The 21,609-nt window shown below is 29.3% G+C and overlaps 2 protein-coding genes across 2 annotated transcripts; both read right to left on the bottom strand.

The window, feature by feature from the left end:
- Positions 1 to 115: 115 nt before the first annotated feature.
- On the bottom strand, positions 116 to 4,856 carry LOC113854097 (lipoxygenase 6, chloroplastic). The gene is made up of 9 exons (XM_027484952.1): positions 4,397 to 4,856; positions 3,433 to 3,710; positions 3,119 to 3,356; positions 2,433 to 2,765; positions 2,252 to 2,337; positions 2,061 to 2,168; positions 1,666 to 1,967; positions 1,243 to 1,509; positions 116 to 1,125 (listed from the first exon to the last, which is right to left on the bottom strand). Exons 1-9 carry the CDS (start codon positions 4,794 to 4,796, stop codon positions 366 to 368), a joined length of 2,772 nt encoding a protein of 923 aa, XP_027340753.1. The 5' UTR covers positions 4,797 to 4,856; the 3' UTR covers positions 116 to 365.
- A 5,466-nt stretch (positions 4,857 to 10,322) lies between these two features.
- On the bottom strand, positions 10,323 to 21,436 carry LOC113855355 (urease). Its single transcript, XM_027486971.1, has 18 exons — positions 21,311 to 21,436; positions 21,105 to 21,178; positions 20,899 to 20,944; positions 20,435 to 20,540; positions 18,141 to 18,286; positions 17,492 to 17,602; positions 17,195 to 17,358; positions 16,702 to 17,086; positions 16,496 to 16,604; positions 15,507 to 15,646; positions 15,211 to 15,348; positions 15,048 to 15,139; positions 14,615 to 14,744; positions 14,379 to 14,537; positions 13,859 to 14,026; positions 11,418 to 11,552; positions 10,650 to 10,721; positions 10,323 to 10,544 (listed from the first exon to the last, which is right to left on the bottom strand). The coding sequence occupies exons 1-18, from the start codon at positions 21,434 to 21,436 to the stop codon at positions 10,323 to 10,325; spliced, it is 2,523 nt and encodes an 840-aa protein (XP_027342772.1).
- Positions 21,437 to 21,609: the final 173 nt, after the last annotated feature.

Here is a 21,609-nt window from a genome sequence, read left to right as displayed (position 1 = left end):
TACATTCATAATCATTTAACCATGAATTTAGATAGGCACGAAAATGGCTAACAAAGACGTTCTCTGATGCAATACTAGTATTTTTTACACCTGGTGAGATTATCATCTATTTTATCAAATAACGAATTCCATTAATATAATGTGAATATCGCTGTTTATTTAGTAACTGATGCTACATATTTGGGAATGAATTTCCCTCAATAAAATGAACTGCGTTGAAAAGAAAGATCAGAAAACGTGGTGTTAACATTTTGTCCATAAAAATATGTATGTTTACGCTCCACATACGCGGTTTCTACCAAGAAAAACAGTGTATTGGAGGAGGCACAATAATAAATAACAAAATATCACATAAACTCAAATGATCATATAGATACGCTGTTGGGAATTCCACGACCAGTTACCCCTGGTCCTGAAGAGGGAAGCAACAATTCATATGGAGGGACACCTGCACCACTTCTGTTTTTCAAATGGGGGTCTTTGTTTCTTGCGTTTATTATCTCCTCTATCTCCTCCAGCCTAGCAGAGAATTTATTAAACATTTTCATGATCTCGTGATCATTGATCCAATGAGCGTGCAGAGGGTTCAGTTGGCCCAAATACTCTTCATCTGGGGAGTGAGTGGACAGTGTGTCCTGAACAGCCATTACTTTGGTAGCTTGAAGTTGAGTAGGTAGTGATGAAAGGAAAACAAGCTGAGGATTTTGAATAAACTTTTCGTAATCAGGATCATTCTCTTGGGGTATGAGTCTTCTCATGAGGGTAGGACGGTTAGGCACATATCCTCCAAAGGGATATTGTCCAAAGTTTATGGCAGCATGTTGACCTGAAGCAACCCATATCATTGTGGTAAGTATGCCAGATAGGCTCTCTTTGGTATCGAGTTTAGGCCACCAGGGCTCATCTCTTTTGTCATAGTGACCCTTAGACTTGATTTCACTCCACCATGCTTGGAGTTCAACATCAGATATAACAGAACTAGCATCGGAATAGAAGTGTCCAACATAAGATTCTACCCATTCTTTTATGGCAGACCAGATTAGGAGTCCATCTTCAGCATAAGGGTAGTCATCAATCACAAGTTTTACCCCACAGGGCATTGAAGGATCTTCCACTGCCATGCCCCTGAAAGGAAGAAAGTATTATTATTGTATTAACAGACAGCTAGTATGTTAAATCATGAATAAAAGCTAAAAATGGTAGCAAAGCCGTGCTGCTAAAAGGCCTTAAAATCAGTGTTACCTCCGAATAAGATCTGCTGGTAGTGACTCCATATCAAATCGCCATAGGTTCTTGTAAGCTGCTGAGCTAAGCTCCATGGCATACTTTCCTGGACTGAAAGATGCCTCAATTATACCCCCTCCATTTATTAGATTTTGCCGAGCAAGTGCATTAATTTCTAATGTGTAGCGCATATGAGGATGTAGCAGCTTGTAAATTGGATGCATTGAGCTTAGCTGTCTATGACTAGCAATTATATATGGCTCCATGCATGCATGAGTCCTTAACCTGCATTTTACAAATTTCCACTGTATCTTACTCTCAGCGAGATGTGAGAAAATGCACCGTTCTTCTGAATAAGCCATTTATGAATTTGCACAGATAAACAGACTGAATCTAGCCATTTTTTTAATAGTTTGGAATTTCCATGTTCCGTTGCCTTACCAATGATTTACTAGTTGATGGATGCCAGCATCATTGGAGCAAACATGAGCTTTGGCTAACTTCCAAATCCAGTGTGTTGTGGCATCATGCCCTTGTGTGTAGACACGTTTATTTTGTGGGGAAGACTGAGTATGGGGAAGCGAAAGCTCAATAGCTATAGGACGCAGAATACCAGTCTTTGTATAGAAGAGAACTGTACGGGAAGCATAAGCTTTTCTCCCAGGCAAAGAGTTCATCTTCTCGATGAACGGCAAAAGCATGTCATGGTAATCAAGGATAAATAGTCTCTTTTCCTCAACAGCCTACCAATATAAAATACAACTGGTAGTAGAGATACTGAACTTCTGCCATATAAAAAGGTCAAGCTCAAGTAACAACAGAGATATAGACCAAACCTTTTCCAAGCTCATTCCACTAAGTTCTTGCTCTAGCAATTCCTTTGTTATAGCTGATTCAGGAGGGCCATACACAGCAGGATCTAGTTTGCTGCTAATGGGAAATTCCTGTGGAAGACAGAGAACTGCTGGCTAAGGAGACCACATATAAAACAAACTGATACTCCACCCAGACAGGTATGAAAAACTACCTTCAACAGCTCAATATTCACCGGATTGACCCCTGCTAAGGTCTGTCTTGCAAATTCATTGTCCCGCAACCAAGAAAATTTATCCCCTGGAACAGTACAAAAGGAACACGTGAAATGAAAGTGCCTGTGATTGCGGTGAAAGTGAATACATGGTTGTGTTGCATTGGCTTCACTAGCATACCTTTTATAACCGCAGGGATTTCATATTTCAACAGTCTCTCCCCAACACTCATGACCTGTTTCATCACCTTGCCCACCAGCAGGTTTTCCACACCCCCTTTCTGCTCTTCATCTCTCAAAAGAACACCATCAATATAAAGCTTGTCAATGTCTGAGAAGCACTTAAAGGGAATGTCTGAACTCGACAGAGTGGCTGCGAGTGAGGGAAGAAGATTGTGGAACAGAGCTTTCAACCTCCCAGCAGAGAAAGTGTCCTGCTTGATTTCTTCAAAAGTTTCATCCCGGGGCACATAAACAGGATGAGGCTTTTCAATTCTACTCTCAGACAGTGGATCTAATTGCATTTGCATTGCATCCATTACAAAACAAATTTTGCACACTCCATTAGAGATGCTATTCATTTCAAAACCCAACAAAAAATATTTTATATATAAAAATGGAAATTTCAAAGTAAACTCATGTTTTTAAATTTTAAAAATTGTTTATCACTCATTAACATTATAAAATGTTATTTATTTTAATTTTCATTATCGTTTTGTGTTAAAAAGTACTAAAGTAAATACCATTTTATAAAAAGTAACTACAAATAAAGTGTTTTTTTTATAATCACCAATAAAGTGTTTTAAATATAAAATACATGAAACATATAGTAATTTGACGATTTATTTGCAATTTTATGAACTGTACCAGAGTGTGTGGGAGGTCTGCCAGTTCTACATCGACGAGGATAAGGCCTCTCTTGACCCCCAAGAACTGGCCTGGCAAGTTCCTGGTCCTTATCAGGGTTGCCCAAGTCATTGTACACAGCATAGTCATAGATTCTATCATGTTGCTTTCTTTGCCCATTTTGGTTACCCCTTATGCTTAGCAAGTCCTCACGTCGAAGATCTTTGATACCAGCTGGTGTTTGTGACGGTAAGTATGCCTAGTAATGAACACAATTAGACAAAGTCAGCGAATCAATGCTTTTGAAGGGTTCTCATTTGTTAAGTGCAACTCACTTGATTCTTGAATATGATTCTGCTTTCAGGGTTGTCATTCCGCGAATGAATCCACGTGTTTGCTGGGAAGAAAATTGGTCCTCCACTGAACCCATGAACAATGATCTCCAATAGGTAGAACTCCTTGCCGTGAAGATTTGTAATGAGAACAGCCCCTGGGCGACCAAAGTCACTTGGTACGATGAATTCAGCAGCGTATTCCACAATGTAAGCAACGTTCGACAACTTCGGTTGCCACCCTCTCACGTTGGATTGCACGCTTTTTCCAGAATTAGTTACTGAAAAGTAGCAACAACGAATCCACAGTAAATCTTCTGTCATGGAATAGTACTCTAATCTAACCAGAAGTGGGAGAGTAAAATAAATAAACGCATCACAAGTAACAAATCACGACAGACAACACAATCATCTCTAGCAAACGCAAATCAGAAAAAGATTAATTTTATAATTTTAATACCTTCAACCTTAAAAGATTAATTTTAAGCACATAAAAATCATAGCTTTTTTTATATAATAAATTATTTTAACGAAAATGATTTATTAAAGTCAATCCTTAAAAGTAATGCTAACATTTTTTAGTATTTTATCTTTAAAAGTGCGAATTCTTTTTATGACCAGCGTATATTTCGAAATATTATAATTTGCTTACTATCCTTTACACTGATTGGGGAGTTAAAAATGTAAAAAATATTTTATAACTTTTTAAAATATCAATATAACAAACAAATGTGATTCCATCCGAAACCAGTAGACTAAGGGCGAACAACCTATTTATCCTTTCTAGGGCTCCTTGCTTTCCCTAGAACAAGAGGACACGATATCAAATCAAAAGGTTGTACTTCTCAGCAAAAAGTTTAGGAAGTAAAAAATAAATAAAATAAATAAATAAGGTAGAAAATGAGAATCTGAGCGTAAAAAGATGAAAGAAATTGAAAGAGAGTTGAAGAATGAGAAAGTAACTAACGAGGATCAATTTGGTGACTAATGAGGTGAATCTGGATCCCTTGACCAACACCGTTGACGAAGTACTCCCACTGATCCTCAAGCTTCTCACTCATCTTCTCCTTCATCTTCTTCCTTATTGTCACCACAGCTCTCACTTTAATTCCTTCGTTGGTGGAAGAAACAGAGCCTGATGATGATGCTGATGCCACTGAACCGTTCCTTTCTTTGCTGTCCAACGGAGACGTCGCTCTCTCGCTCTGACCTGCCTTGTCATTGTCCCCGCCGCTGATCACCGCTTGAATCTGCAGCCTCCGCCGTCCGGAAGCCGGGAAATGGACCCTCCGTCGCCGGTTGTCGGCGAGGATCGGCGGTGCTCGGCGGAGAAGGAGGTTTGACTTGAGAGGCTTGAGCGCAAACATTGCTTTTTTCGTGTTGACGATACGTAGCAACACTACGCTTGCAGTGCATATGTGACAGATAGTGTCGAATTGGAACAACACCAATTTTTATTTATTTATATTCAATTCTTTTTTATCTTCGGTAGGGAAGACTAAACTTAAGTATATATCAAAAGGAAGATTTTATTAAAAATTATTTATTATATTTTTTATATACTAAGTATTTATTTTAATAAATATTTAGTATTTTAAATACTTTATTTTTACTCTAAAAAATGAAAATATTATACATGATGCAATAAAAAAATAAGACAAGAAATTCATTAACCTTAACTTTTATAGTTAAATATTTAATAAATATTTGATAAATATATTTAATTTTTATTAAATATTTTATAAGTACCTTTTAAGAAATAAAATAAAATATTGTAAATGGTGTAGTAAAAATAATACTACTAAATAAATAATCTTACTTTTTAGAGTTAATTTTTTTACTCACCAAAATTTTAACTCTAAAAATTAAAATTAACAACCTTTTTTTTTTACCTTTCATCTCTCTTACGTTTTACATTTCACAAAGTATAAAATATGGAATAAAACTTATCTAAAATAAACGTATTTATAAAGTGAAAAAAATAAAAGGTATTATTAATTTTATTTAAAATAAAATACGTAGTAATACTAATCCATAAAATTTCAAATAATAAATAATTCCTTGGTTTCTCATATTACAAATAAATTTAATAGGTTTTTCTCAGTAATATGATCGTTGTATTTGTAATTGGAAAAAATAGAAGTATAAGTTATATAGTATTTATTTCATTATTTCAATTATTATTTTAAAAATTTGACTAAATTATTTTGTGTATACAAAAAAATTTATCAAATTTTATTTAACTTTTTGTAAATAAACTCTCATCAATTCACTTAAAATAAAGCTTAGCTTATAAATTATTATTTTCAATTTTATTTATAAAAAATTAATTTATCAAAACTACTAAAAAAGTAATTATATGTTATAAATAAATAAACGTGTCCATTTATATAAATAAAGATTACATAGTAAATATTTTGATAACACAAATCTTATAATAATAATAATAATAATAATAATAATAATAATAATATATAATTAATGCATTTAAAAAATATTTATCTCATATATTTTGAAAAAAATATTATTAATTATTTTTTATGAATATGAGAGATAACAAAATCTTAGTTTTTGTATGCAGCTAAAGTAAAGACTTTTATATTGTAAATATATTTTTTATATTAATTATTATAATATAATAATTTATTATTAAATAAAAATGTAAAAAATATTTATATTGTAAATGTATTTAATTAATTTCATAGGATAATTTTTAAAAAACGTTATTTTGAGTTTTCACTTGCTTTTACGGTTTTACCTTTAATGGTCCTAAGAAAATTTAAATGACGGAGAGGGAGAGCTTCTGGATTGTTAAACGACATCATCATCACTAGTTTGGGTTTGGTAAGTTAGGCAGCAGATATTAGTTTTTAATATTATTATAGTTAAAGCATGAAAATTCGTGTTTAGTATTCAATATACATCATTATTTTTTTATTATGTATTTAATATTTAATATTCTTTAATCGTATTAAAAAATTATTAATTTATAATAATTGATATATATATATATATATATAATATTTTATGGATTTTTATTTTGTGATATATATTTGATAGTTGAATCTTATATTTAATTAATACGTCCGAGCTAACGTGTGGAAAATGAGTGGACTATTCAATGGTAAGTCAATTTTCTAACGATAAAATATACTTTTGAAAAAGACATCCACTAAAAAAAAATTGACGAAAGAGATTAATGCCTTTTTCTTTAGATTCAAAAAATTACAATTCAAGATTTTTTAAAAAGTATGATTTAATAAATTAAGGGTGTTTGTGATTTTATTTGGATATTTTTTTAAGTAAAATAATCTAATTTCATTATAAAAAATTTATGGTTTGAATTATTTTAACTAAAATATCATAGCTGATCTAATTCTGTTCGATTAAAATAATATAAATTAAGTTAAATTTTTATATTTATACATGTTTGTTTTTAACCATGCACTTTAATATTACATTTAAATAATCGTATTATAAAACTTTTTTATCATTCAGAAATTTAAAAAATATATATATACAAAGTCGCTATCTAGATTATAAATATAAATATTCATTGAGCTTAAAATAGTCTCTAAAATTTCTTGACAGCATGATACAGAAATAAAACTGATAACATTCTAGTAAAGTGTAACAGAAATAATGAAATTTAGAATAAAATAAATTGGCATAGTAATTTTCAAATATCTATTTACATAAATATGAATTATATTATTATTCTATATATAGTTATATATGTGTATATATATCTATTTTGGATTGGATATACAGTTTTCTAAAATTAAATTTGCTTTCAATACTTTGCTTAAAAAATTTACCAAATAAGTTAGTTTACAAACATCTCCAATAATTTTGATTTAATGTTATTTGTATAGAATTTATAATAATATTTTTTTAAAAAGTTTTATTAATCTCAACTTTAAAAACAGTGAATAAACAATTAATAATAATAAAATTTTATAAAAAATTAAATATTTATTATATTTTTATAATTTTAATAGCTATATACTTTTTTATATATATTTTTTATTTGTACACATTTAACTCTATTCTTAAAACTGAGGTTAACAAAATTTATTTTAAGTGAATATATTTTTCTATTCAAATATTAAGTATATATTTTTTATTTTTTTAATTAATTAAGTATTTATTTTTTTTGTCATAATCACTTTTATTATTTGGAGTTAGTTAATTAATAATATTCTTTCTAAAATTAAATAATGCTAGTTATAACTACTTAACGATGGAGTAAACTCACTTATGATAACTTTTTTTTTCTAGTTTTAATTTTCATAATTTAAAAAAAATGATTTTACAACTTTGTTATGATAAAAAATATTTAACTATGTCATGTCAATAATATTTTAAAGCAGCAAGTGACATGATATATTTATATGCATGTTATATCATTAGTAAGGAACCACTAAACTAACCCTAAGATTTTATAGATCATACACTTTATTTTTCAAGGTATGAAGATTTCATTGATTGTTTCTCACGATTTCTTTTGTATTTTAGTTTAGTGTCTAATATGGTCTACCATTAATTGATGCACTAGGAGTTTTTTGTTTGGTTTTTCACATTGTCTTTCATTGTTCAACTTAATAGCTTTGTAACCTATATTAATGAAAATACAGAATGATGGCTACTCAAATATTTTTTCATAGGAAAATTTTATCTTAAATTAAGATTTTTTTGTTTGTTCGTTTATGTTCACAAACATTTCATATGAGTAAGATATTTAATTTTGTAACATTTGATTTTGGTATATTAAAAAAAAGATATATTATATTAACTTTTTTTTTTTGTCTCAAAACTATATTTTCTATAAAAAAATTGTTTCACAAAACTTTCTTTCACTTATAAAATATAAGTTTAAAAGCAAAACCACGTTTAAACAAAAATAGTTAAATTTATTTTTAATAACTAAATCATGTTAAATACAAAGTGTTATTAAAACATATAAAAACACAAAATGCAATGGTTAGGGTATGTTTGATAATTAATTATTTTATAAATAATCATTATTTTTTAAAAGAATATATATTATTTATCCAAAATAAATCAAATAAAGTTATCAAAAAAAAAATTATTCCTCAAAGATAATATTAGATCCATTAATACTTAAAATTTTAATATAAGTTTTTAGTATGTTAATAGGATAACTTACGAGTATTCATATTAATAATTACATACTTTTCAAAGTTTTTAAATGCATTGTCGTATCAATTTATTATTTTGAAATAAAAAATATTATCAAAAAATATGAGATTGACATGAATTTAGTTAAAAAAAAGTTTATGGACAAAATGATAATGAAGGAGTAGCCGAAAATGCCATGTAACATGAGAATGAACCAATAATAATAATAATAATAATAATAACACACAAAAGAAGTAGTAGTCATTATTAAGATACATAAGTAAAAGGCAAAGGAATTAAATCGAAGAAAGAAAGACAATACGAAGGACCGAATAATATTTCTTTGGCAAATTACGTTCGAAATTTAACTGAAAGACAAAACACAAAAGACAATATAAAAGACTAACAAAAAATATTAAAAATTTAAGGATAAACTGTATGACTCCTACTATTTAAATTTTTTTAACTTTTATAAAGACTATCACTACCAAAAAAATAAAATAATTTGAAATTAATTTAATTTATAATAATTAAAAGCATAATTAAGCTGATGTTTGTTGAAATAAAAAGAGTATAATTAAGTAAATAAAATTTTTATAAACTTAATAATATTTAAGTATTGTCTTATTCATTATGTATAATTAAAATAACAATTATCTTATAACCAGTGTTCTTGTGACACTTGTTAATTAAAGAATTAACAAATAACTTTTTTCATTACAAATTGCATCGAAGATGCATTAAAAATGTTAAAGATAACATAGCATTATACTTTCTAATAAAAAAAATACTTTTAACTTCCCAATTAATATCCTCAGGACATTAATTTGTAATTTTCTTTGACAACACCTTTCAAAAGGTTTAGGTTTAGGAATTATTTGAAAAGAGAAGTTTTAGAGTAGAGGAAAAGGAAAATTTTATATTTTAAATAAATATTTTAATATAAATTTAATGTATTCATAATATTTTTATAATTATAAATAATATATAATTTTTAATTTAAAATTGAAAAATATTTTTTTCCTCTCCAAAAACTTCCTTTCAAATATACCATTAACAGGCTTTCAAATTGATTTTGTAATCACGTTTCTTGATCAAAACTTACTGAAAATTGATGGAAACTTGATTCAGTGAATGTTTAAATGCAAATTATAAAATTAACTTTACTTAATATGATTTTGTAAATAAAAATAAAAATAATATTTGAATGGCCCTAATTAAAATTGATTTTGTCTTAAGACTTACGTCACAACTAACGTAATAAATTATAACTTTTGTATTGAGTTAAAAAAATTATATTAATTTTTACCATATATGTACTTTTAAAAAGAGAATTTTTAATCATAAATCATAGTACTTGAAATTAACTTAAAGAAATAATTCTAATCAAGTTCGTTCTAACTCAAGTTTACACACGTTACACACTAAACAATCTTATTCTAAATATAACCTTTGAATGTGTAGTTTGAATGACATTAGTACTTAAAAGGTTGATTTGGGGGGTTTATTTTTACATGATTATACTACATTTTATCATTCGCTTTAATAATATCTTGCGCATCTTCACCGCAACATAAATTATGCGCAACTTAAGAAGAAGAAAACAAAACACAAAGCAAGCCAACACACTTAACTTTATTGTATCAAAATTCATATGAACATGAGTAAAGGAACTTCGAAATTCTTAAGCATAGTGCTACACATTAAAACCATAGAAGGAAAACATATTGAACCTTTATTTATGGGAATACTTAGAAGAGGAAGTAATTTCGAGAAAGGGGAACAGTGGTGGCTGCAGAACAGGTGAGAACCTCGTCATTTGCTTTAACTATGTATTTTTCTGGGTCCACAGTGATTTCTGGAAGTGTGTCATTGAGTTTCATGTCCAGTTTGGTTAGCTTCCTCACGTTGCTGACAGCTTCCACCCTTTTGCTTAGTGCGTATAGAACATTTACTTTATGGTCTAAAGCTACCTGTTTGTGAAACAACAACAACAATCTGAATTTGTAATTTTAAGATAAACAAAATCTAACACTCAAGTTGTTCATGTAATGTGTGAGTGATAGGGGGTTCCATGCCTTGCTCACAAAGGCTATGGATATAGCACTGCCAGCCTTGCCAAGTGCTCCATACATAGGTCTCATCTTCACCTACAATATTAAGTAAGTTTAGTTGAAGTAGTTTCATCAAAATATCAATAGCTCAACAATCAAAAAGTTTACGAACATTAGTATAATACATTTGACTTTTGTCGCTGTTCAGATATCCTACATAATTTTTAAGTTCACACATTTATTTGATAAACTTTAAGTGTAACGAAGAGGAAGTACGACTACTAACTCTAACCATATATTGCTACAAGGAGATTAGCTTATTTGTCTTGGGATTTGAATTTGAGGTCGGTAATTAAGGAAACTAGTTTTTTGAACTTATATTATCTTATGTTAATTAGTAACAAGATATAGTTATGTTAAGGAGAGAAAGACACATTTTTTTGTATCAAAGTTAATTACTAAATACCACAAATAATTATGGTAGGTCTTTGTCAATAAAATTTGTTTCTCTCTCAAATATAATCATACTATGTTACTTCATACTAAATGTGGATCTAAATTCTAATTTTTCTAAATGCATTATTAGTTCACGTGAGGAGATTAGTGTGCTCTGAAGAAAATTGAAAGACTCCAAAGTAGTGGGCCATAGGCGATTCAATTCTTTTGGGGTAAAATCAAGAGATATATAACACCATTTCAGCGTTTAAGCACTCTATAAACTAGAACAGACTAAACAAGATGGGGCCCTAGCTTTAAAGCTCAAGGAAATCTAGTCAAACATGAAAACTATACCGGTTCAGGCGTGGGGATGCTTGCATTTGGGTCACCTATATCAGCCCATGCAACCACACCACCTTTGATCACCATTTCTGGTTTTGCCCCAAAAAATGATGGCTTCCACATCACAAGATCAGCCAACTTTCCCACCTGCAAATTAAGGCCCATCAATTCAGGGATCTAGATAATGCTAAAATTGAAAGGTTCAATGTTAGCTATATAGCTGTCATCTGATTATTTTACTCCGTATTGACAAAAAATGAAGATTACTTTGCTATGTTAAGTTTGAACTTAAATTATGAGAGAAAATATAAATATAATACTTAGATGCATAATTAGTCAGATGACTTAATTTGAATTAATAAAGAAAAAAGTTTAACAAAGACCACTTAAATTCAGCCACATGAAATAGCTGAGAAAATACAAATATTTAGTTGTCACTATGTTCATACAAAAATGAAGATCGCAAGAGTACATATTAGTAGAAAATAGGGAAGTTTGAATTCTAAAATAAGGGTTTGCTATTACTATTCTATTAAATTCCTACCGACCAATACGTGTGCAGTTCTTTGCATTTTAGTTTTCTTCTCATTTTTTGGGTGATGTTGTAAATAGAGATGATAATGGATAGGGTACTATAGTACTCATCCTCATACCTGCAATTTAAAAAAATATACATACTCAGCTCTATACCCGTTTAGATATGAACATTAATTCTCGTACTCGTACTCTTTGGGTATCTATTTACTCATCTTGTATCCATTACATGTGCTTGTTTGACAAAAAAAAATTTATAAAAAAAAAATATGTTTATATAACTTCACATAAGTAGCATAATAATACAAAAATTCAATATTTAGTTGTCGAACAAGGTACAAACATATATAAAAAACAAATATTCAAAGATTATAAATGTTAAATGTATCTTAATATAATAATTTTCTAAACTAAAATTCTTAGAAACAATAAGCAAACTAAAGACACAAGTTATTTGTCAGTGCTAACCCTATCTTGTATGAGATTTGATCAATTGACAATGTCAGAACGACAATGAAATAGATCTGTACAATGGTTGTGACATCATGTGAGATCACTTGGTGACCTCTTGTGACGGTATTAACAACTAACTCTAATGAATAATGTTTCATAGTTATTAGGTTTTAATGAGACAGATATTGAAAATGAGAATAGAGTTAGAATAGAGAAGTTCAATACTAACAACAGAAAGTAGATACATAAAATATTTTTTTTAACTTTTGAATTTAAAATTGTAAGAAAAATAATAAATTTAATTAAAATAATATATATATATATACATATATATATATATATATATATATATATTAATACTAGTATATTTAATTCATATACTATACGAAAATATTTTATCAAAAATACAAAGTTTTAAAAAATTATTTTAATGAATTAAATATTTATAATGTATATAAATTTTAAAAGAAAGAATTTGAATAAAAGATAAATAGTTACAATAAAATTTTATAATAAATAAATAAATGTGTATATAAAAAAAATTATACTTTTTTATCTGAAAAAAATTAACAAATAAAAATTAACAATAATTTTTTATATTTATATCTTTTCAAAAACTTCTTTAAACGTGAATAAATAGTAAAATTATTATTATTTAGATTCAATAGATTATAGTTGTGCTTGTAATACATATGTTACATGAAAAAATATTATTTTAAATTAAAATATAAAAAATAAAATTTAAATATTATTAATAAAAAATAATTTTACAGTAACGGTAGGTGATTGTAAAATTTATAAAATATTTATAATATATTTATTATTTATCATTCACTTTATGATTTAAATGTCAATATAATTTTATTAACAAAAATATTTGTGTAAAAAATATTTTATGTGTGTCATATATAAATAATATTTTTTAAAAAGTCAATCTCATATTAACTATGTAGTAATTAAATGATATAAAATAATAAATAAATTTTTCTATTAAAAATATAAACCAAAATAAATTTGTTGGTTTACTTTATTATTTAATATATTTTTATATTAATCTTATATAACTTCATATAAGTAATATAATAATACAAAAATTTAATGCATAATTATAGAATAAAGTTCAAGCATATATATATATATATATATATATATATATATGTGTGTGTGTGTGAGTATGGGGCGGGGTGGGTACTTAGATACCCATATCTACACCCATCGCCATTAAATTTTGCGAGTTTTTACGCACACTCATACCCGTATGGCGGGTAAATACCCTACCCATTGTGGGTAAATTTTGCGGGTACCCATCGGATACTTTACCCATTATCATCTCTAATTGTAATTTTTTTTTCAAAAAATACCAGACGCTAACCTCAATTAGTTAAATGATTTAAACATATGTTTATAATAAATTATTTAAAGAAAATGCTTGGTTAAATTGAGCAAGCATTAAACATTATATATACCTCAACCGAACCAACATATTTTGAGAACCCATTTGCTATGGCTGGATTTATGGTGTATTTTGCAATATATCGTTTGATTTGAAAGTTGTCATTGTATGATTCACCAGACCGAAGTTCTCCTCTTTGTGCCTTCATTTTACTAGCTGTTTGCCATGTTCTGCTTATCACCTAAGGAAGAAATAATGCAACATACATCAGCCTGAAATTTTTCATTGACAATTACTAGTCCTAGAAATGAAAAACAAACGTGGGAATGAGAAATTGCAACATGTATTTCAAACAGTGATATTGACATGACAACAAGACATAATTCTACTGATCAAGAAACATTTTCCATAGTACATAGTGACACAAATCCTAAAACACATTCAGAGAAATGCTAAGGAGTAAGGACACACATCATATCATTTTGATTACATTAATTAGGCAAATGTATGAAGCACCCTATTTATTTTTCCAAAATAAAATGAGTCAAGAATAAAATATTATTTAATTGGTTGAACTTGGATAAAGGAAGGACCTCTCCAACTCGACCCATAGCTTGTGAATCAGAAGAAATAATGCTAATTGCCCCAATGTCATGCAAAATATCTTCAGCAGCAATTGTTTGCTCCCTTATCCTTGAGTGTGCAAAAGCTAAATCTTCTGGAATTTCCCTATTCAGATGATGGCAGACCATCTGTATGTCACAAAATTCAAAATTGAGAACCAAATGCTAGCACAATGTGTATCATTGCTAACATATTTACATCTTACCAACATGTCAAGATGCTCATCTACAGTATTAGATGTTAAAGGGCGTGTTGGGTTTGTTGATGAGGGTAGGACATTCTTCATACCACATACTTTGATGATATCTGGAGCATGGCCACCGCCAGCACCTTCACTGCTCAAGTAAACAACATAGAAAAGTCAAGAATCAACCAAGTACAGCTTAAACCAGAAAACAAAATCTCAATTATGTTTGAAAATTTTATTTATGATTGCAAAATGTGATCATGCAGTATAAACCGTGCCTAACTCACTATTCCTATAGGAGACAAGAAAAAAAAATTGAAGTAAGAAACGAATGTTGTACAAACAAATTATATGTCAGCACCTTTCTCTATGCTAATACTCTTATATAATGAATTTTACATGTCATGTCTGAGCTTGAAACATGGGAAACAACTTCGAAGCTAGCATATACCTGTGATAAGTATGAATAGTTCTTCCTTTAAATGCAGCAATACTATGCTCCACAAATCCAGCTTCATTTAAGGTGTCAGTATGTATATTAACCTGTTATCATAAAGTTAAGCCGCATATATTGATTAATATTGCAAAAGAAAATGTATTGAAGAAAATTGTGCCTGGATATCATATTGTTCAGCAATAGTCAAGCAACTATCTATTGCTGCTGGTGTACATCCCCAGTCCTCATGCAATTTCAGTCCCATTGCTCCAGCCTTGATTATTTCATGTAGTTCATCAGGCTTAGAACTACTCCCCTAAAGAAACCAAAGAAAAGTTTAATGGTCTTATTTGAGCGAAAGAGAGGTTTTCTTAAGGTCCATCACATAACATTTAGCAATAAACAATATAAATAACTTTATAACCTTGCAGTATAAGCATGACTTATAAATAGAAGGGAGAAAATAAAACATACTTTGCCAGTAAAACCGAAGTTTAGAGGCAGGTCATCTGTTGATTGCAGCATTAGTTTCATCTGTGTCGGTGCCGGAGTACAAGTTGTGGCACGTGTTCCAGCCGTTGGTCCGGTTCCACCTCCTACTAATGTTGTGATGCCTACACACAAGGTACAGAAGAACTCAATAAACAAAATCAAATTCATATGCATAGGCTAATGTCTACCGTGTGGAAAAAGAGATGAGCGGAGCAATGTAAAGCAACAATTGATCTCCCCTTCAACAAAAGATTAGGAGTATTAATCATAAGACAAATGTGACCAACCTACATTGAATAGTTATGTTCTCCTTGGTATGGAATTTTAGCAGCTTTACAATCAACAATAAAAATCCTACACTATGAATTGTTTTTCAAATCATCATCTATCTAATCATGATAAATTGTGTTGTGCTTGTTTTGAGACAGAGATCAAAGAAACAACTTATACCTAAAGAAAAATTTTATCAAATGTCCTAGAGTGGACTGTCACACCACAATCATGCAATCCAGTAATTAGAAAACATCATTCTGTTTAAATATCAACAACAAATACAACCTTTCTAACTAGAAATGAGGGAGAGAAAGTACAATTTATCAATTATTTGGTTTTCTTTTAACAGAAAAGATTCGAATGATCTTTTATGGTCTAATATAACCAAATAGAACTTAAATGGGTGATGTAAGAAGAATTTTCATTTAGGAAGTCAAACAGAGTACGTAATATTGCTTTTGTAAAAACCAAGAAATAATATGGATCAAGAATGGTTGGTGCTAAGGAAGTGAAGTAATTTGATCAAAACTAGAATCTTCAACACATAGATAAAGCAAAAAGACAACGAATTGATAAAGTTTCTACCAAAGATGCCATCTACATACCTGTCATTAACTCATGAGATGAGCATTCATTAATATTTAAAGGTACCATAATGAACTCTTTCACTCGAAATTGTTTCTATTTAAAAATCTCACCACTTGCTATGGCCTCGTATACTAATTGAGGGCATATATAATGCACATGAACATCTATAGCCCCGGCTGTTACAATCAACCCTTCTCCAGCAATAACTTCAGTGTTAGCCTAGATATGGATGACATCATGACATGAAAATCAGTTGTGTCAAGATAATAGTGTATGAATTTAGCTCAGAACTTCAGATTCCTGGGAGGGCACTTACCCCAATGATCATATTATAAGATACACCGTTCATAATGTCTGGATTTCCTGCTTTTCCAATAGCAACAATAAGGCCATTTTTAATACCTATATCTGCTTTGATGATTCCAGTATAATCAATTATCACTGCATTTGTGATAACAGTATCCAAAGAGATATCTGGTGGATGCCCACATGACTGACCCATTCCATCTCTTAAAACTTTCCCACCTCCAAAAACACATTCATCACCATAGAGAGCAAAATCTTTTTCAATTTCAGCAAACAAATCAGTGTCACCAAGACGAATTTTGTCACCAGTAGTTGGACCATACTTGTCAGCATATTTCTCATGAGAAATGCTTGTAGTGAAAGGACAATGAGGGTCTCCCTCAGTAACACCTTCACTGGGAAATTTACAATTGATGCAAAATATCTTCATTCATTCTCTCAAATGCGAAAATGTTAAAGCATAAAGCTAAGATATGTATTATTTAGTAATTTCAGTAATAAACCTTGCATCTTTCTCTTCCTTGTGTCCAAACCCCCTTTTGCACACAGCTTCCATTGTTGCTCTATAATTAATTTCGTTAACTGGACCATCAGCAAGGCCATTACCTCCTCTAATGACTTTGTTACCTCCAATGCTTACAAGCTTAACACTTTTACAGTCCCCTGGCTTGTAACAGTAAATAAACTTGTGGTTATTCATTTAGAAATAAATGAAAAAGTTCAACTACTTAACATGTTAAACCAGTTCACATTTATCAAATAAAATAAATTCAAAAATTTACTACAGTTTAGAATTTCACCTCAAAACGGACAGCACTCCCTGCATCTATATTGAGGCGCATGCCATAGGCTTTCCCTCGATCAAAAGTTAAGCTGGGATTTACTTCGATAAAATGATAGTGGCTACCTACCTGAATATTTTACCAATATTTTGCAATGTTTACTTCAATTATCTTGGAAAAGCTAACAAGAAACCAATTTGCTTGGATATTTGAACCCCTACTGTTCTGATAACTTTCCAAATTGTAACAATATTTGATCTGACAAGAAAGAAACTCTAAAGCTTCTGGTTCATGAAATAGTAGTAGATCAAAGCTAAAGAAAATAATCTACATTTGTAATAACAGTACTTAAAGGGGTCAGCAACATGCACATACTCGAATTGAAGTCTTTATAGGACCTTGAAAACCATTGAAATTGTCAAATAAACAATGTAAGGAAACCAGTACAATGGAATGACACTCTCTGGCATTATTTAATTATTTCATATGTTACAAGAAGTTAAAGTAATATGACATGTAACTAGAGCAACTCCAAAGTATTTTTAACATTGCATAAATCAATTTGACATTGTAATGCAAAAGAAAGAAAAGTAAACTTTTTGTTTAAAATGCGAAGGTGGGAGGCACAACGCTGGCAAAAATCTTGTAGGCAATTTAAGGCAAAAACCTGAATTGGTCGGTCTCCATTGTTGACAACTTCGAGAATTACTGCTTTCCTCCAAGGGTTAAGAATTAGTGAATCCTCTTTACATATTATTTCACCAGGAATTTTATTGTCTTCTTTGTTCTCAGGAAACTTGTCAAGTGAAGGTACTGCAAACACATTCTCCTCCCATCAAGAGAAACGCTAATGTAAGAACATAATCAAACATGTACTTGTGCATATCCACAACCATATGCAGACTCTACTAAAGCTTTTCAAACTAGAGCAACCAAAACTGCCTACTCAATCCCAGTTGAGCTTTGTTTGGACTGCAAAACTTAAGCTTAAATTTGTCTTGAATTTGTATTTTATGCCTAAATAGATTGAACCAACCCAAAATTGATCAAAGAAAAAAAAATCAAATATGTACTTAAAAATCCAAAATTAACTCAAGCCTAAAGTTCAAAGTTTAAACCTTATGAGCGAACTTAATTGGATGGTAAATTGCTTTCCAAGCTTTACTGTGTCATCTCAAAATATTTTGGATGAGCATGAGCCAAAAAGGAATATATATTGGTTGATATGTATATGTCCCTGTGTGTGTTATTAAATTATGGTTGAGGGGCATTTACAATAAACTATGAAAGTGCTTATAAGGAAAGGCTGCCTACTATTCAATTAGCATTTAATACTAACAAGAAAAACAACTCGTGAGAGAAATATTAACATTAGATACCAAGCGCTGAGCCCCACTTACCCAAATAGATGATGAATGCCTAAGAGGAGTATTAAGCATTTTGGAGCAATGTTGAAACTGGTTATGTACATGTTTCAAATAATCAAATTCAATTAAGCTATTTTAGGCTTTTAGCTAAAAAAGATAAAAAAAAACATTGCAAGACCATCATTGAACAGTCAAATAATCTTTTATCAATAACTTTTAGCTTCAAATTACTTCATAGATGACCCTCTCGTCCCAACTCAATTAAGAAAGAGTTTTGTTAACCTATAAATTGAATTTAAACAACTAATAATAATAATATTTTTTTATTTTTTTTAAAATAAAACATTGATTTCATTAGAGATATAAAGTATAATAAATATTTTTTTCAATAAAAAAAATATCATTTTATATGCTTCAATTCACTTTTAAGTGTTGGAGTTATAAAATAAGAAAAAAAAAACACTTCAGAGGGATTTTAACCTTCCAAAATTAAATATTAAAATTAGAAAACATTATGTTGCTCTTTTATCAATAAACAATTGAAATGCTGATAACGATCCAAAACAGAAAAAATAATATTTTCTTTATTTCATTTTATTAGTGAGTTATTTTAATATTACATGAATATTATTAAATTTTAGAAAATTTAAAATAAATATTTAAAAATATATTACAGATCATTGTTAAATTAAATAAATTTTATTAAATTCTTAAAAATATTGTATTATTAATAATAAATATTTATTATATTAAATATGACTACATTAAATTGAAAAATTTTAAAAAATAAAAATAAATTATAAAAAATTTAAAATTCAAATCGAGATTGAATATAAAAGAATTAAATGCTCAATGTAAGAGAATTTATACATGATATAACAAGAAAGAGAGTAAATCTTAAAAACACACGCGTTTAAGATAATAATCTTGTTTAAGAATAATAATCATATTTAATATATAGAGGTAGATATGTCTAAAGTCTTATTGTTGTGAGTATCCAAAAAAATTTTAAAAGTTAAAAATAAATGAATAATATTTAACATAAAAATAATATATTTTAGATAATTGTCAACTTCAATTTAAGGTGATGATTAATTATTATTTGATATAATGAGTAATGCATTTTTTTTTATTATAACTTTTCTTTAGTATTAGCTACAATTTAGTTGTCTCATATGGGTTTAATGTGCCTTTTATATTGATAGTGTTGAGTTATTTTAAATTTTAAAAAAATTAAACGATGATATAAATGCAAAAGTTAAAAAACTATTTGTAATATTAAATATTAAAACACTACATATTTAATTCTTAAATATTTTACAGACTTAAAAGAGAAATGATGATAAAAGTTGTATTAGAAAGTTAAAAATGAAAATATTAATTACACTATTTAATTTATGTGTTATTTTTGTAAAATGGCAAATAAAACGATTCAAAAGGAATATAAAAGAATATTAATGACACAGTTCGGAAAGTCTAGTTTGATAAAATGCATAAGCAAAGACACGTATAGCGTTGATCACAGCTGAAAAAACTCATCAGAGATATGTAAAAAATGACAATATTAATTTTCAAAATCAAAGTAGAAGCAAACCTGGCAGAAAAGAACCAAATAATGCTTGTTCTAGATCTCCATTCTCACATGAAATCGGATTATCAACTGAGACTAATTTAGTCCCATCGGGAAAGGTAGCTTCAACCTATGTTCAAATTTAAATATACAATTAATACTAATTAATAATGACTACAAAATTTGCAAATCACTATCTCAGTGAGAGGGATAGGGGAGAGTACTAAGATAAATTACGACAAAAATTGAGATACAGTTAGTCATTTGAAGATTTCAGACCCACAATATATATATAGAGATTACCTATGGATGAAATATACTATTGTTTTGTGTATATATATATATATATATACGTTGGATTATAGCAGCCAAAAGGAAGATTGTCATTAGTAACAAGCTAACTGAACTAATAATTGTAAAGCAATGCCTACAAAGCCATTTGTGAGTGCTTTTATTGGTTGACTAAATTGCCATAGTGAGACAAATACCTGAACCATATTCAAGAGATGGGGAACTGCTGGAAGAACCTGTCTCCTGTTTAAAATGGTTCATTCATCAGCTTTTTCTAGTTCACAAATTAATTATAAAAACATGGAGTCCATTCATAAACAGATGAAATTGTTATCTAGTTAGGGAGGAGAAAAGAAGAAAAAGTGTGTCTAGTTGATGAAAATTGACATATTGTATACAATACATTCCCAATAGATGTCTCCCAATGCACATTAGTTGTGCCACAGTCTTTTCACCTTGACGAGCAAATTCCATAATCTATAACAGAACAAAACAAAAGCATGAAAGTTAGATAATCTCAGAAGGGAAAAAAAAGAAGAAAAAAACTTTTTCAGTGTAATGAGTTTTGTGTGAAGGCAACATAACATTGATTGAGAAAAGGAAGCTCACCTGAGAGGCAATGAGAGCTACAGCTTCAGTATAATTGAGTCTTAAACCACGAGCTAGGCGTTTCTGAGCAAGGTACCCTGCATTGTGCAGTTCTAGTTTCTCCACTTCTCTCGGACTTAGTTTCATTGTTCACTCTTCAAAGTTCTAATCCTAAGGAATGAGAGATGATAATAGAAGTGAGAGATTGATGTTTCTTATAGAACAAATTTTAGATGCTGATGAAATGAAAACTCAAAGTGCCACTTTGCTATAGGAGGTGCATGCGGTGCAATAGAAGGTCTACCACCTTCAAATAGATG

The sequence above is a fragment of the Abrus precatorius genome, unplaced genomic scaffold (assembly GCF_003935025.1).
Source record: "Abrus precatorius isolate BTA unplaced genomic scaffold, Abrus_2018 Scaffold11, whole genome shotgun sequence".
Lineage (NCBI taxonomy): Eukaryota > Viridiplantae > Streptophyta > Magnoliopsida > Fabales > Fabaceae > Abrus > Abrus precatorius.
Note: the sequence above shows the minus strand (reverse complement) of the source record. Positions and strands in the feature narration are given on the sequence as shown.